The 18654-nt window shown below is 41.5% G+C and overlaps 1 protein-coding gene across 5 annotated transcripts in view; it reads right to left on the bottom strand.

Moving 5' to 3' along the window:
* The window catches only part of enah (ENAH actin regulator), a 182170-nt gene that overhangs the window by 25481 nt on the left and 138035 nt on the right, over positions 1-18654 (bottom strand). For all 5 annotated transcript variants that reach the window (XM_049589641.1, XM_049589640.1, XM_049589637.1 and 2 more), the window contains exon 5: positions 3032-3384. In XM_049589641.1, coding sequence (XP_049445598.1) covers positions 3032-3384 — 353 coding nt within the window. The remainder of the gene's footprint in view (positions 1-3031; positions 3385-18654) is intronic.

Here is an 18654-nt window from a genome sequence, read left to right as displayed (position 1 = left end):
AAAGTTGGGCATTACAATACTGCGGCCCATGGCTATTGACTGGCTTCGCAGGCCAGCCTCAAGTGGCCAATAAAGGAACTGCAGTTTTTGGCACTTCCACGTTCGCTTCACTTTTCAACCCCGGAGGTTGCCACTTGGTTAGATGGTTAGGTTTGCACTAGCTGAATTCGAGTTGCTACAGGGGCTAACTGAAGGTCCGTTTCTCCTCCTTGCAAAATTGTCTTCTGGTGGTGGGGAGTGAGATGGAGTGACCATGGGATTTGCTAAGGTTAGCTAGCTAATTCTTGTCTCATTTATGGTCTGATAAACAGAGAGAGACAACTTAGAAAGGAGGGGCTGAGTGAATCAATACATTGTACACAGGTCTAACATGAAATAGGCTTTTACCTATTATAAATATATATATATATATATATATTAAAAAAAAAAGAAAACCAGGGCGTCAGCAGCGTAGTGGATAGTGCCGGCGCCCCATGTAAAGAGGCATTGCCTCGCTGCAGCGGCCGCGGGTTCGAATCCGACTTGCGGCCCTTTGCTGCATGTCAGTCCCCACTCTCTCTCTCTGTCTCCCCATTTCACTCTCTGTCCTGTCATTAAAGGCAAAAAGCCCACAAAAATAGTCTTTTTTTTTTTTTAAAAAAAAGAAAACCAATAAGTAGTCAATGTTGATGTTGCGGGGGACGCCACAAAAAAATAAATGTATGGGAAACACTGCAGTGATGCGCTGGACTCCTTGACTCTTATAAAGATACACACACAGTTATCCTGTAAGAAAGAAACAGCGCTATTAAGCGTTAAATGTTAAATCACAAGCTCACATCAAACCCAACACACACACACACACACACACACACACACACACACACGTTCAAACAGTACGTGTGTGTATGTGTAATCCAGTGTGTTTGTTTTGTGTGTGTTATTGTGTATGACAAGTGAAATAACTCCTCCCTCTTATCCTGGGGCATATTCACACACACACACGCACACACACACACACACACACACACCCCTGGGGGTCTCACCAGCATTCTCCCTGATGATGTATTTTTAGCCTCTGAGTAACGCTGCTGAACTGTGACTGCCTGCCTGTGTGTGTGTGTGTGTGTGTGTGTGTGTTTATGCATGTGTATGTTAATAGGCCGAGCATGGCACTGAAGCGTGCCACACCACGCTGCCTTCCCTACTGACCCAGTGCTTTAAAGTAGCAAATTTCCCTTCCTATCACAAGACCAAACCCTGTTCCATTAAAGCTCCACTTTATAATCACTGTGCTCCACCTGTGGCTCCACCTTGTCCCTGCTGCTGGATTTGAGTCTAACTACACTAGACTGAAAAGATTTTTAAGCTTTTTAATCTCTAAGCTTCAGCTATACTAAGTCCACTGGGAGATAATTATCAAAGTTAATAAACTGGGTATTTCCAGGAAGGATTTGCAGAGATCATAATTTCTAATGCCAAGGTGTATAAACCCACCATCACATCTTCATTTTGGATGTGTGTTTGAAGTGTCCAAAGTTATGTGTGTGACTGGTGTAAGGACTGGAGGCGACGTTTCAAAAATAATTCACTCACCCCTGAACGCACGTGCAAAGACTATTCACCCCCCAATGCCCCAGTGCTTTAGCAATCTGTTCATAGCGCCTGTCCAGCCTATGGGCAGATGAGCAGAGTGTGGGCCATACTGTAGCACTAATAGAGGAAGCTAACAAAGCTAGCACTGACTGGTAAATGTAAAACAGATGGAGAGCTGCTCTCCACTCAGAAGGTATTCACTTCCCAAGACCTACGTCTAGAGGATTTTAGGACTGTCTCTTTATTGGAAGCATGTTCATCTACAGCTTTAAAGTTTCACTAGTCCATGTGAAATGAAACCTGCTTCATTAGCTACACTAGGTAATGGACAAGGATTAAATTAAAACAAAGGACTGCTAAGAAATTGGCATCACAACATTTATATCATGTTTAAGTTTACCTTGCTGTGTCTCAAATCCACAATACACACAAAATACATCTAAATAGGTTCACAGTCCAAAGTGGAGGAGACAGTATCAAAAATACAAAAATTATAACCCAGTCGTCAGGAAAAAAAAATGTTTCCACTGGATGTTTCTGCAAACAACATACACATTATACTTCTATGGTTTTTTTGTAGCAGGTACATTAAAACTTCAGGTTTCTCAATGACACTGCGGTGTGGTCAGGTTTAGGCACAACAGCCACCTAGTGTAGGAAAAGGTCATGTTTTGGCTTGAAACAGCCACATTTGGTGGCACAAAAGCCGCTGGAAAAGCTGGGATGGGACAGTGAGAAACACCCGGGTCCAGTGGCTCAAACACTGCTAGGAAATGCAGCGATGTGACGGTGAAAATCACCCAGATTGAGTGCCACAACTGTGCTAGGGATACATGCTATTCTCCCACAATGCAGTGCACAAAGGGAATAGGAGAGCTGCTTAATTTGAAAGCCATCTGTGGATGATGGTAAAACATCTTTGTGTCAACACAGCAGAAAACATAATCAATCTATTACATCATGGGAAAAACATTTTGATGCCTATTTGAGAAATTTAATTGGTCATGTCATTCAAGTTACTGTTTGACTGACATGCATTGCTGTGTGTATATTATCATTTCCCGTCAGTATAAGATTTATTTAATGTAAAGTGGATAAACAGTATACTAAGACTGATATATACTAATTCATGTGTTTCATGTATGATTAAGTGTGTCCTATATACAGGTAGGATGCAGTATGGAATTGGGACATGCTGAAATTCAACTCGGTCCAGTTTTTATACAAGTTTAATAACAACAAACCACCTCCATTCAAACACGGACTCTAAAAGCTCACTGCACTGCAAAAAGCCTGCACTGATCTGATGTTCAGCGTAAACATTCACATTGTAACATACTGTAAAACACTAAAATGATGCACATCTTCAGTCTGAGAGTCTCAATATTGGCCCTCAAAAACTCACAGTGTGTTTGTATGTATGTGTAAAAGAAAGAAACCAAAGTGCATCACTCACCAGCGTTGGAGATGCGTCTCCCTCTCTCCCAGTCCTGCTGCTCTCTGTCCAACTGCTCCTGCTGCTCCCTCTCTGTCTTCTCCCTCTCCATCAGCTCACGCTCGCTGCGCTCCTGCTGCTCCTGGCGCTCCCTCTCCGCCTGAGCCTCCCTCTCCTGACGCTCCCGTTCCTGACGTTCGCGCTCCTGCCGCTCGCGCTCCAGCATCTCTCGCTCCAGGCGCTCCCGCTCCTGACGCTCCTTCTCTTGACGCTCCCTGTCTTGACGTTCCCTCTCTTGACGCTCCCGCTCCTGACGCTCTCGCTCCTGATGCTCCCGTTCCATCTCCTTCTGCCTCTGCAGCTCCTGAAGCTGCCTGGAGGAGGAGAGCAGAGGAAACAAGAGAGGAGAGGAAACGGGAGAGGAGAAGAGAGGAGATAGGACAGCAGAGGAAACAGGAGAGGAAAGGAGGAGAGAGGAGAGGAAAGAGAAAAAGAAAGGAGAAGGGAGAGGAGAGGAAACAGGAGAGGAGAGGAGAGGAGAGGAGAAGAGAGGAGAGGAGAGGAGAGGAGAGGAAACAAGAGATGAAAGGAGGGGAGAGCAGAGGAGATGAGAGGAAACAGAAGAGGAGAGGAAACAGAAGAGGGGAGGAGACAGGAGGGGAAAGGAGGGGAAAGGAGGAGAAAGGAGTGGAGAGGAGACAGAAAGGAAACAGGAGAGGAGAGGAGGAGAAGGGAGAGGTGAAAGGGAGAAGAGAGAGGAGAAGAGGGGAGAGGAAACAGGAGTGGAGAGGAGACAGGACAGAGAAGGAAACAGGAGAAAAGGAGAGGAGACATTAATGCAAAACCATTATTTTACTTATGATCTTTTTAAAATACTTCAACCACCAATGCTTGAAAAAGATTAAGTGTAAGATAAAAGAGGGATTGATGTGGAGAAAATATTTGAATGAATACAAGCAGTAAATTAGTGTGGTACGTGTCTTGACCACCCTCTGACCCACAGGCAATTACTGTTGTCATTATATAAGTTAAAGCTATTTTGGGCGCATCAAAAACACAGTGAGGACTGCCTGTGGTGAAAAGACTCCCTTGGCTGCACACTGCTGAGAAGAGCCAACAGTCTGTCTGACAGACGAGATAGGAGAAAAAAAAAGCAGCTTAATAAATTGATCCCTCTTTTTCTTTTTGGATGCAAAATCATTACACGTGATGTTAATGATCCTGGAGTATGGTGTGTTCAGGAAGCCTTTCCTAGAGGTATTAAATGCACACTGTGCCTGCAGAGCCAGGTTTAATCACTAGGTGTCAGCAGAAGGCAGCAGTAGAGGGACCTGCGCATGGGCAGCAGCGGTGGACGGAAACAAGAATGGACCATGTAAGCAGAGTGTGTGAGAGTGTGGGTATGCATGCATGTGAAAATGGCAAAGTGTGTCAGAGAAAAGCAGCCACTTCCCATTTACTATATCTGACATTTGATGAAAGAACTATAGCGATCCCTGCGGGAAACTGGGTGTTGTTTGTACAAGAATATCAAATACGAACAAGACATAAAGAACAACTGCCACCAGAGGTTATACAGACTACACCATGGAGAGAGTGACTGAGTGAATACATGTTCTTCATTTAAAACATGAAATTAACATCAGAATAAAATACTTAAGACACCGAAAAAACCCAGCATATATACAGGGTGTGTGAAAAACATACTGTACGATACTCACAGTAACAGGTACACAAGTGTCTTGTAGATGTATAAATGGAAAGCTACGCAATCCACCCTTCATCACAACAACTGACAGGTAGTGTGAAGGATTTTTATGAACGAATAAATTGTACAGAGAGGGTGTGTGTTGGTACGAAAGGGGGGGAATATGAGAGAGCGCTAAGATGTGAGGGGGAGAGCAGATGCAAACTGTGGGAGGTTGTCATCTGTCAGGTTCTCACACACACGCTCACACACACACACGGTTCCCAGCAAATCTGTCATTTCATTGGAAAGACTCAACCGTCTTGTCACATTCTATGATTTACTTGGTCATAAATCACATTGGCTGTAAATGAACGAGTGTTACATTCATAAATTACACAAGCAGGGAGGGAGATGGTGGGAACTGGAGCTAAATGCCAACATGCACTTTCTCTTTCCGAGACACACACAAATACACACACGCACACCAGGTCGTCTGCCCTCACTCATCCTGTTCTGTTGACAGTTGACTCACGGCTAAAAGTCAATCATCAGCATAAATGTTGCTTAATGTAAACCCTTTTCTCCCATCTGCCCCGGTGATACACACAAACCTCACTCCACCAGTGACACAGACACATGTCTCAAGGCATGTTTGGACCAGCAGGTTCTCACACACACACACACACACACACACACACACACACATTACTGATGTCATGTCGTCATTGTGTTCCCAAGTCACGCTTTGGGAATAGGTTCAATGCATCTGTGAGAAACCTTCCTGCTTCCGCTGAGTCACCCAACAACAGACAGACATGGTCACTACATCACTGTCACCATGTCAAATACAGATGTGCACTTTGCACGAAATGTCATTTTCCTTTTTCAAACCAAGGACAGCAGGTGACTTAACTCACTAAATTCAGGAAAACACAACAGTTTTAACCCTACACATTTGGCGTGCTCATCTTTAAGATTGTTAAGAGTTGGAAGTAGTCTGTGAAAATCAATCCATCAAGAGAGTTGGCACATATTGGGACAACCTGTTCTGTTCCGTCCCAGGTAGTCAAATCTGATACTAACATGCAAGGTACCCTTTAGCGTCTGTATGAAACATGCAGCGGTCGTCTTGGCTAAACATCTTGCAACATGTGGCTAACATTGTGAAACTGTTGTGCTTAGTTTTAGGCAACAAAACTAAATGGTTAGGTTTAGAAAAAACATCATCATTTGGATTAAAATAAGTACGTTTGTTTCAGGTTTAACGTGATGTTAATATGTGACGTGATGTAACTATGTGAATACATGTAGGCTATTTAATTTATGTAAGGTTAGGTTGAAATATCTCAAAGCAGACTTTTGGTTTCACAAACAACACAAACAGCAGTGTCCTGGATAAAATCCCTAAAGTCCAAAACTAAAAAAATCATCATGGTTCTGGGATAAAATAAATGTCTGTTATAGGACTTGGCTACGTTAACATATATACTGCTATGTTAAATAACTCAATGTTGACTTTTGGTTTCACCAAAAATATCACTTATAGTCTTGCTATATTTATCTTAGAATAAAAAAAATAATTTTATTCCCTCAATGTCAATTTTTCTCCATGGTATCGAAAATGGCATTGAATATCGATATTTTTCCAGGTATTTTATTAACGTTAGAAATTCAAGAGTCATGACAAAACTACTTAGTACCACAGATGTGGTGACCTGTTTCTATCTTCACCTCTCGTCTTCACAACTGCATTTTGTTCGCACATGCAAGAATGTGAAAACTGGTTTCATCAAAATCAGTGTGTGAGGGCTACATGGGTTGCATGTTGGTGTTTATTGACTTGTGGTACTCACTACCTCTTTTCAAACTTAGTCCAAATGACACACATCTCAATTGTCCAACAGTACTGAAGGTTTAATAATCTTTCATTTGGTTTTGGAGTAACTTTAACCTTCCTTCAGATAATATATATCATTGTTCAATCTCAAAGCAGTCATTTTTTTTTAAATCAAAAATATACTGAGATAAAAAGGGAGGATATGTTTTCTTAATTGACAGACTAATACTTTATTTTCTGTCTCCAGAAGGTACCAGGATGGCTGCAAAAGGTGAAACCACACTCTAGTCTGAGCTGTCATGATTATGGGAAAGGTGTTTCATGGTTTGTTTCAGCATGTCAACAAATTTAAACACTACGCAGTGGTTAAAGGGGAAATTTGCCAATTTTATGTTGATGTCCTATCAGTGTTGATAGTAATGTAGTCAACTGTAGCAATAATTTCCTCAGTGCCTACTCCATTAACCAAAAAGGCGGAGTTAAGCAGCTACAAAAACTGTTCTTCCTGCATGCCGCCCTGCGTTTGATGTGGCAGTGATGTAGTTGGAAGGATGAAGAGTGACAGGCTATTTCAGCTTGAATAGATGTCGTGCTATGGATGCCACTTAAAAACAAAACTCCCTTGATCTCCTCACAATCTAGCTATGTGTCTAACAGTGAAAATGGCATCCCAAAATAGGATACTATGGATGACGATACATTCTATAGTGGGTTTATTTTTACAGTGATTTGGCTGACTTGGATATTCAGCCGTATTGACTCATGCCTAGATGCCTATTAGTTGAAGGCTGAGCGGAATTCAATTTTATTGTGAATGGTAAAACCAGAAGGAGTGAAGCTATAATGTGCTGCCACTGACAGCGTAGAAAATAAGAAAGAGTTGTTGCAGCCTTGGTTCACGGTGGTTCGGATTACGGAGCCTGTGTGGTTTTATTTTATCTTGTGCAACAGCAGGCTACACTATGTTTTGGCCCGGCGTCAGTAGCTTGTGTACAATGTATTCTGGTACATGTGCTGGCATGGCTCCGCAAGCAGGAGAACTAAGCTTCTCCATCTATAATACACACTGAGGAATTTATTGCTTTAACTGACTACATTTACCATTGATGGTTGGATGATTGGACGTTCACATAAAAGTTGGTGAATGTTTCCTTTAATGAAGGAACAAAGATGACAAATCTGCATAAGTCAGTCATTAAATACGGAATCTTGGAACCCATCAGCTTTCAGCCTGATGACAACACAGCCTCTGGGGGCAATGGCCAATATTTCAGGGGTTCTGGTGATCAGTCAGCAGAGATCCAGGCCAAAACTTACTCTACTGCGCCAATCATTGTTTAAAGTTCGATTAGCAACTAGAGACAGGTCCAGACAATATTTCAGCTAATCTCTATAAACAGATATCTGCTTATCAACACAGATAAGTAAATAAAAAGTTGAATTGCTGTCAGACAATAGCCAGTGGGTTCTGGATACCATTTTGGCCAATGCATTCTGCCTCTTTTGCTCTCCACGTGGATTGTACAAGCAAGTAAAGCCAACTCAAGCATAGTCTGAGTGGGTGGAAGTTCACTGCAAAGATCAGCCTCTCATTGGGCGGAACGAGCCACCTGCTGAAGTCCCGCCCTACCACCTCCGGTTGCAGTTTTCAACACGTCCTTTACTAACTTTTACGGTGTTTGATCTTGCGGGGATGTAGCCATTTTTCTGCCACGGTTCGCATCCTGTAGGCGATATTTTTGTGGGCGTGTTAAACCAAAGCCTGTTTCCCCCCGGCAATATTTTTGCAAGTGCACCGTTGCTGTGGCACCGCCCAGAACAATTGTGATTGGTTGAAAGAAATACAAGCAGCCAAGGCGTTTTTTTTCACCCTGCAGAAGGAACATAATCAGTGAATTTACCTGATGCTGTGCCTGGCTGCATTATGACTGATGGAAGTGAATATAAGTAACACCAAAGCTACAATTCTTCAAACCTGCTGTGACACAGCTGCAGAGACCTCAGGGACTCAGATTCGCCTATCAACTCCACAGGATTAACCTTATGCAAGGCAAAGGTGTGAAGGATATTTCAGAGGATGTCTGCATCTCCCTTACTCCCATATCCCTTCCATACAAGAGCAGTCTGTCTTGTTTCATCTTCGCCACAGAGAGAGAGAGAATGGAAAGACAGAGAAACTTCACACACACCGTGGCACCATCCAGGCCCAATATACATGCATGGTTGCTCCCTCACACACACACACATTCACCAACTGTCCCAGTTCTCACGGTTTCTCAGTGGTCCATTGATGTAATTACAGAAACACAGGGGTAAGCTGGATTTACGACCGATGGAAGTGTAGCAGGGTCGTGTCTCTGAGGAATCTACAGTCTCTTCTGGGGGCTTCCCTCATCTACACTAATATGTTATTTTCTCTCATGGCAAATGAGTCCCTGTGGGATCCTCTGCACTGTAAAAGCAGCTTCATGATTAAATACAGCTCATGATGTAATGGTGTGACAGTAGTAAAATCAGTCTAATCAGGCAGATCAGAGGGGGGTTCCACATTTTATATTCATGTTGCTCTTTTCTATGCAAAGATGGCTAAACATGCCAACAGCCAGCAGCCAAATGCTGGCAGGATGTAGCTGGTGCAGCTGGTGCAATTTGTCTACCAGCAAAGTTGGCAGGTGAGCGCCATCTTTTCTGTTCAAAACCCATATGTGATTCGTTAAGCAGTGAGAAAAATTACCCCGCTATAGTGGCTGCTGGATGAAAAGAGAGTTTGCTGTTCTGATTAGCACGTCAGCTGTTGTCTAAATGGGGTTAAATGGCTGGAGGAACACATTCATATTAGCAACATGCCATGTGGTTAAAGTATGGCAGTCAAGTAACGAAGGCAGCAGAGGGTAAAGTCTCTCACACCCAGGTGTCTTATATGCATCAATATATTAATTTCACTCCATAATACATCACAGACTTCTTTTTTCAGAGAGTTAACTTGAGAAAAACCAAGTATAAGTGGTTGGCTGGCAAGAAGACACACACACACACACACACACACACACACACACACACACACACAATAGGACTTGGACAGAGGGTCACGGGTAGGGGGGCTGGTGGTGATGCAACCTACAGGCAACATACATTTCTCATTTACTCAGAGCTAAGTACAGAGGAGCTTCAGCTGTCAAGACTCTATATATCGACAGCTTTATGGTCTCAGCCAGTGCTTAAACATCATCATTAAATGGCCATGGTGCAGCAAAGTTCATTCTCACACGTGGAAGGGCTGAAGCAAAGTGTCTTGACAATTGTGGTAATAAAATAATGAGTGTCTCTCCACATAAAATATCCACCTATTGCCAGTCTCTCTTACTCAGCACTGGCGACAACATTTAAGGGGACATATTATGCTCATTTTTGGGTTCGTATTTGTATTTTGTATTTCTAACAGGACATGTTTACATGCTTTAATTTTCCTCGTACTGGTTGTGGTGGAACACCTGCATTCACCCTCTATCTGAAACGCTCAGTTTTAGTGGCTGTCTCTTTAAACCCCCCTCCCAAAAAAGTCCAGTTTGCTCTGACTGGTCAGCGTTTCCGCATCTCCTGTAACTCAGCATCTTTACGCTATCATTTCAGCCAGGGAATGACTATAACGGAGTTAGTGGCACTTTCTACCATAAAAAAAAAAAAAAAATACCAATAAAAGCTTCTAAACCAAAACCCTTACAACTGGCCATGTTCCAGCAGGAATATGACCCGAAATTGGGGAGAGATTAACAACATCGGCGACAAAGATTACATGTTTCTGTGATGTTAGCAGGTAGCTACATGTAGCAATGTAGGCTATGTAATGTAAACACTTGCAGTGGTGTGTTTGGAGCAGATGACCATATAAAGAAGTCCGCCACGAGCTGCAGTCAGTTTGTCTTGAAAGTAGAAAAAACACTGAAAACAGATTATTCAGAACGGTTTTCGCTCACAGGGACTACTTATATATATGCTTACCTCATTATTTGAAACTTCGGCCCTGTTTAATATGAACAACTGACATTGAAATATTATATATGTGACAGAAAATAAAGAATTAAGGATGAGTACTCAAATCTGCATTTGTTTTAAGTCTTCAACTTGTTTATTTTGTGAAGTAATTTGTTAACAATCTTTTAAAATGCATGTATTAGTATTATTGTATGGAAAAAGGTCAAATACTTTTGTTTTTAAATATTGCTCAGAAAAACCCTCCACTGATCAGATGCTATATCTACTTGTCTGTCTATGTCTCTGGTAAGGTAAGATAAGGTTCCTGGGACAGGGAACAGCTGATTTGATTTTGTTGATCTGGATCTACCCTTCCTGCCATTTCATTTCTAAAACAACAGATGCAGAGGACTAATTTGGAATCTTAATGGTCCATTTTGTGGGGCCATAAAAAATGAGGTGATGAGTCTCCTGTCTTTGGGTATTATATAAATTTGGACATATGTTCAGCATTGGTGGAGGGCTGCATGCTGCTGTTAAAGTGGGCTCCAAAGACTTATAGGGACTCTAAAGTTATCCACAGAATGATTAGGAAAACAGGTGAATTTCACTATTATCTACCAAAGACAGTTACAGTTTCAATCCAGTCAGTTTTAATATTCACAAACTAAGTTTTTCTGGACTAGTTTATAGTTTACAGATGTTAGTGTGTCTGGAGAATAAACTGCTGTGTCAGAATGTCAGAATGCAGAACTTTGAGCTACTGTGAAGGAAAACTTGTTCTTATACCCAGAACATCAAATAAGGCAGCTTGGTCAGTGGCCCTTTGCGTCTGATTCTGACAGACAAGGCACCCTTTAGCGTCACCGGGAGTGCAACTAAGTCCAGTATAAATCCATCTGCGGCAATATTAGATGCTCAGAGCAACTAACCTAGTATACAGAATGAGAAGGTCTACGTAAGGTGGCGGTAAGGGTGGTGGATGGGTAAAACACACACAGGACTTTCACTCATGACACTGTTGTTAGTTTTTTGCAAACACACTAATTTCAATCCATACATAATGTTTTTTTTCTAAATCTAACCAAGTAGTATTGTTGCCTAAACCTAAAAGCAGTTTCCTGAACATGAATGTTTATTTTGAAAAGATGCTGTTGCATGTAATGCCTGGAAACTGACACATAACAAGCAGAAACCTCTATGTCCAAAATTGCTAGCCATATTTTGAAGCGTAAGGCTACTGACCAAGCTGCTGTATTTGATGAGTTGGGAGTGAGGACATGTTGTGAAGGACTTTATGTCTGGGTGTCACAAGTACCAAATCTGGTTGCTTTGGTGTTCAGGGTTAGGGTTAGGGTTAGGAGTTTACTGTTCAGCATCCTGTACTGGGACATTTCTACAGGCACATCTGTTACCTTTCAGTCTCCATATCATCTAAGATACCATGTCCTCTGTTTCCAGAGAGACCTCTGCTGTAGGAGCAAATTCCAACAAAGAAAAGTCAACTATCAGAGTCAGTGTAATTTGTCTTGTGCGTTGCCTCATTTTTTCTCATTCTACCCGTTGGAGAGAGGGTGTAGCTACTTGCTGAATCTGTCCTAATTAGAGCAGAGAGGCAAACTCAGCTGTACTGATGTCTAGTTGCACTGCTGTTTCCTTTGTTGTGGTTAAATGCTTGTGGTGGCATTGATGAATGTCTTCTAGCTCCGAGGCTTTTTAAACTCTTGACTGTTGGCCAAATTTGTGCTGAAAGGACGATAGAGTTGTGAATTAGTTGCTCTAGGATTCCTGCTAGAATAAACAATGTTCAGGGCTGGTTGCTGCGCGCGCGCGCACACACACACACACACACACACACACACACACACACACACACACACAATCACACTTCACCATGTCATTTATGGAGTAACACACGCACACAGCATTCCCCTAAGCAGGAGATCATGACATTCCTAAACAATGTGAACACACACTTAAAATAACCTGTCCGGAGAGAAGTGTTGGAGGTGTTTGAGTGGGTGTTGATACAGTTTGTAAATGTCTGTGTTTGGCCCGGGATCCTAACTGGCACAGACTCTTATCCACCCCCTCAGACACCACAAATTACATTAACATCTTCACATCTGTCTATATATATTCTGTTATCTCACATCTTTTGGATTATTATCCCTGTATATTGCACATAGTCACTCTACTGTGGAATTTTGCACATCCCCTGATCAATACTTTTGCACATGCTGCACAAAACTGTACAGCTGTCTCATTTTAAAATAGTTATATTTCATAGTATTTTGTCACACTTTAGGGCGATTTTTCTGTACTATTTTTATGTTTCTTGACTTTTGCTTTTATTTGCTCTTAATATGTTTATTTTATGGCACCAAACACCGAGCAAGTTCTTGTATGAGAAAACCGACTTGGAGGTAAACCTGTTTCTGATGACCGTGTGTGTGGATACATTTGGTGCATGTCTGTGTTTGTGTGTGTGGAGGTGAACATGGAGACAACTCAGTGAGCCTGTTATTCCTCAGTGGGATGGACAGGACAGTGAAACTAAAGCTGATTAACCTTTATTTACAGCAGATATGCTGACTTGTCAGTCACAGGTGTAATTGCTGCATTGCATTGCAACAATTCTTGGAAAGGAGTCATTACTAATGGCATTACATCCTCCTGTCTACTTCCTGCTACAGTATGTCAAACTGTATCAGGTCTGTTACTCTGACTTATTCAAAGAGTGCTCTGATCAAGACTGAGAATATAAAGATTTATATTGGAAAGCAAAACAAAAGAACTAAGAAAAGTACGACATGGACTGAGTTTTGATGGAGAAGAAATGACAAAAGGGGATACTAAGTCTGTCAAAAGTGTTTTTGCAAAACATTTTGATGTCACAGTAAAGTTGACCTTTGACCTTTTGGATATATAATATATTTACAATATATCCTATTAGACATTTGTGTGAAGTTTTGTCATAATTAACGTAAGAATTCTTGAGTTATGGCCAAAAACATGTTCTGCAAAGTCATAATGACCTTAACCGACAACCAAATTCTAATCAGTTCATTCTTGAGTCCAAATGAACATTTGTGCCAAATTTGAAGAAATTCCCTTGCGGCATACTTGAGGTATCGCCTTCACAAGAATGGGACAGACAGATGGACGGACGATCAGAGTCAAGGCAAAGTGATTCTTGAGGGGGAATGACATCAAAAGTTAAAGAGCCACTGAAAAGGGCCGGTGTACCAGGGGCATCCATGAAAGCCTGTTAAGTGATACTCACAGTTTGGCCCAAGTACAACGAGATACTTTTGACTGGAGGGTAACCGCACAACACAAGAACACAGTACTTAACTGCTTTTTAATATAAAATGATCAAAGAATGATTGAAACATACTGAGGATACGGATGTGAAGAGGTTGAGATTTTCTCTGGACATTTGATACTTTTTTCCACCATTGGAATCCACTGTAAACGACAAATTAGAGACTTTTTACAATCACCTTTAGTGTCTACAGGGATAAAGATTTGAGTCGAGTATCGGTTTCACTTGTCTCTTCAAGGTGACCAATGTAGTGACTCCCACATGAAATTCCCCCCTCCGTCTGCACTGTCTACATATTTCCTACCTCTGATGGGTGAACCTAAGACAGGTTTCTCTTCCCTCCACGTCCCTCTCTGCCTTGCAGGGAAACGTTACAGGATTCAAAGCTGTGAAAAGCCTCCTGCACGGTTAAACTGGCGTCTCACTCGCCTCTTGACAAGAGTTGCCAGGGAAACCGTTGCTAAGGGAGCGTGGGCGGCGGCACAGCCTGATTCCCCACACGTACATAGACATAAGTACACATGCACACGTATATTCCTTTACTCTTTACATCAACTTACTATGACTGAGGTGGAGACACTCGGAGGCAAAGTCAAAGAGGATTTGGGGCAATACTGGAAACATCAAATGGCTTATTGTCAAAACTAAGAGCCAAGACACATGAAGGAGGACAGCTGAATAGACAGAATGCAAATTACGTTACAATAGGATCGGCAGTTGAAGGGTATGAAAATCAAAGACTTGCAAAGACCCTCAATACCATTTCATTGTTTCAGTTTAATAGTTAGGAGTGTATTCATTAGCTACAGAAATTATTACAAAAACTGCAGACTCAGCAATAGAGATAAACCTAAGGGATTTATCCAACCAACCAGGATCTGAAATTAGCACCCGCCACTTGCTAAATGCTAGTAAATTGTTGGCGGTGGCAGGTAATATCATCAGGCCATCCGCCACTTTGGCAGACAAGGAAAACACACAACTGAAAGACATGTTTATTTAGGTTAGCGTACGATGGGACAGAGCTACACATGTAAAAGTCACTCACACCTGCCACATAAAAACAATGCTATGGGCTGTAAAATAATTTGTTTAGAGTAACGTTGAAGTTCTAGGAATTCTAACCAATAACCATCAATAAATAGACATGCACACACAGGCTAATGCCCACTGTCGTCTGTGCCGACTTCACTTACTACCTCACATAACAATTTCACCTGATGGAATAACTCGTAGCAAGTGTATGACAGACATGAGCTCAGAGCAGACAAGTGTTGGTGATCGGAGCAGAGGAGAAAATGAAACGACACAGAAGGTGAGAATGTAGTCGGGTCAGTTGGAAATATACATCCTCAGGGACAGTGTTGTTGGACAGGTGTCTATATTACAGTCACAGCCTGGAGACACTTCCATGCTGCTCTGAGAGCTGCCATCATCAACCCACCGCTGATTCGTCAACCAGCTGTGACACTGTAACAGAGCTCCTGATGACGCACACTGTGTTCTCTTTGCTCCCGTCAGTCTAACTACAATTAGTGACCACTTTGCTTTTATAACACGCACATCATACATGCTTCATGCTGTCTGGTTGAAGACCAGATATTTACTAGTGATTTTTTTATGTAATTTTGTATTACTGACACCCACAGAGTCAAGAAGTTTGTAATCACACATGCTCATACAGAATGTTGCTTCTAAAAGTAGCAGTCATTTCCAATTAAAAACAAGGCAACGGTCTGAAATCACTTCCTGTTCACTCATTCACTACTCTGTCATTTTCACATCTATAAAAAGCTGCACAGACGAATCCAGACACTGAAATAATTTGGCAGGTTAATTTAGTAAAATACAAATAGTATAAAAAAAGTACAATGGAGTAAACAGGGTGGCTTTTTGCAGCCATGCTAGCAGCTCTGTGAGGCTGCACCTAAGTACAGCAGCGCTTTGAACTAAATGCTAACAAGCTAACAATGATGATGTTAAAATAGTGATCTTTAGCAGATATGTTTACCATCTAGTTTAGCATAATAGCATGCTAACATCTGCTTATTAGCACAACAAAGTACAGCCCAGGCTGATGGGAGTGTCGTTACATTTGCAGATATTTAGTCATCAACCAGTAAGAAAAAAGTAAAAAAGTATTCCCCTAACGTCATCAGGTAAGGACTGTAACGAAGTTCATGAAGTGAGTACAAGTGACCAACAGTGAGCAGGATTCTTTGGTTTCTTTTCTAAAATGAGACAAAAAATATCCATTAGTGTCATCTATAAAACTTCTCACAATACTATTTTTAGCTGTAACTCATTGTTAAGGTTACCACATTTATACTTCTATCACGCTGTATGTGCTGGTGCTTCTGCCAGACAACAGCAAATTTTCACACTGGCTTAACCATTTTCAGAACAGTCAGAAGCTCAGATTCACACTGACATTTCAATATGTGACGCAAAAACACATCTCATACAGGTAGAATAACTATTATTAAATTATTAAAAAATATATATATATTTTTAAAAAAACAGCAAGTCACATTACAATAGCTTGTAAAAAAAATCACTGAATACAAAACAGACTGTGCAAGTAGCTTCACTTCAGAAGTGGTCTCTATAAGTTTAACTAAAAATCAAATAAAGTAGTCACAGAAAAGTCAATGTTCTTCATACAATGAATTACCTGTACTGACAAACTGGTGCATTTTAAGTTACTTCCATACACAAGAGTTCTCAAGGTCTTTCAAAAAACAAAAAGAAATTTGGAATGCATGATATAAGATTTTTTGCCGATATCCAATATACCAATATATAACAACTTATTTGACTGAGAACCGATACTGATATCAATACATCCACTTTTTCCCCACCTGATTTTGGTGGCCATCAGGTCTCCTTTGTAGTGGAATTGACATCATATTATACATGCATACTCTTATCTTGATGGCCCACCAGCAGATGGAGACATAAGATACAATGCTTTTCAATGTATATTCATTCATTGTGTAAATTAAGTAAAACCATGCTGGCCGATTCGAATAGTTCACTTTAAAGCCAATATCGGACGATACTGATGACATGCTAATATTATCATGTTACCCTAAAAAAATGTAATATGACTATTAAACCATAAATTGAAAGATAACATTAGAAAAATTACCAAACTGCATTGCTGCTGTTACACAGGTAAGACTTGGCACTGAAGGACTAACTATGAGCTGCTCTTCTCCTGCTCAGTTCTATGTCTGCCCACTTAGCACAAGCTAACACAGCTGCTGCTAACATTTGACGCCAAGCTGTTTAAAAGTATCAAAACCACTGCATGAACTTTATTTTATAAACATTACTTTATACATTGAACAAATACTGACCTTCAAAATCAAGTGCTCATGTCCATCCTGAACTTCTACTTATTTTTCTGCTATAGTCTCTCTGAAATCATGAGTCTCGATATGTTAATTTCATCCTTCCCACTGTCAGTTGATACTTAATTTGTCTGACATCACTTTTGTTTCATTTGTCATTAATCACATATGCTGTTATTCATCTGCTATAAGGCTCAATTCACTGCACAATTCACTAAATATTATTAAATCTTTCACACTCTAACAATAACATGATTATTATCATTAGTCTTCGGTTGTATACAGCCTTTTTTTTTTTTCCTTGAGCAAAAATGATTTTTGCCACAAGTGACAACTGTGCTAAATCTCCAGGGACACTGAAGGCTGGCGAAATCTGTTGGCCAGCTGGACCGAACGGATCGACTGATTGGCTCACAGAACCAGGAAGTGCTGTATGAATGGATAAGAGCCCAGATGGACCATATGGACCTACTCAAGTGAGGATCCAGTCCAAGAGTGCCACACACACACACACACACACACACACACACACACACACACACACACACACACACACACACACACACACCATGTGTCATGTGTCCCACTAACATCAGACCCCAACCCTGTTATCAAAGCCAAGCTAACATATTGGTTTTACAGATGATTCTGTGTGTGTGTGTGTGTGTGTGTGTGTGTGTGTGTGTGAGACTGTCATTTGGGACTATATTCAGATGTCAACACGTGTTCGTGACGATGTGCAACCCAGAACAGCTGCTGGTGTTTTCATCCTCTCAGTGTTAAATACCAGCAGCTACGTGCTAACAGCTAACACAAATCTAACACACTCTATTTCCTTCCCATTCCTCCATCCTCACTTTCATTCAAGACCATGTAACACATTCTCTCTCTCTCTCCCAACACACACTCCCTTGCTCCCACGCACCGCACAGCTATTTATACCGCAGCCTATTATTTCCAGCTCATGTCTTTTTAATCTGAGGGTAGCACCCTGCATTTCTGAACAGGTGGTTTATCCGCACTCTCTCCCTCCGCCGCCTGTGACTTCACTCACACACGCAGTGAATATTTACATCGATCCATCAATCATCGCTGAAGCATCACGTCCAGCCTGCTCCACCTCTTCTTCAATCTCTGTCTCCATGAAAGTGAGGATTAGAGAGGAGATGGAGAAAGGAAATAGCTGAATGGAGGTGGGGGAACAGACGTTGAGAAATAAAGATGTACCTCATATTTTCCTGCCATCATGTGACGCTGTGGAAAACCCCATTACAGAAGCATTTGAATTGTCCAGCCACTCCATGGATGAATGATCTCACTCTTCAAAAGAGTGAGCAAGAAGAGGCCACAGTGAAGACTGCGGAACGTGTTTGACTGTGTGGTCACTGAGGAATGAGGTTAGCTCATCTTATTTAATGAGGCGGAGAGGAACATCACTGTCAGTCATCCGCATCTCCAGTT

This window comes from Epinephelus fuscoguttatus, linkage group LG11 (assembly GCF_011397635.1).
Source record: "Epinephelus fuscoguttatus linkage group LG11, E.fuscoguttatus.final_Chr_v1".
In the NCBI taxonomy this organism is placed as follows: Eukaryota; Metazoa; Chordata; class Actinopteri; order Perciformes; family Serranidae; genus Epinephelus; species Epinephelus fuscoguttatus.
This window is presented reverse-complemented; position numbering and strand designations above follow the sequence as displayed.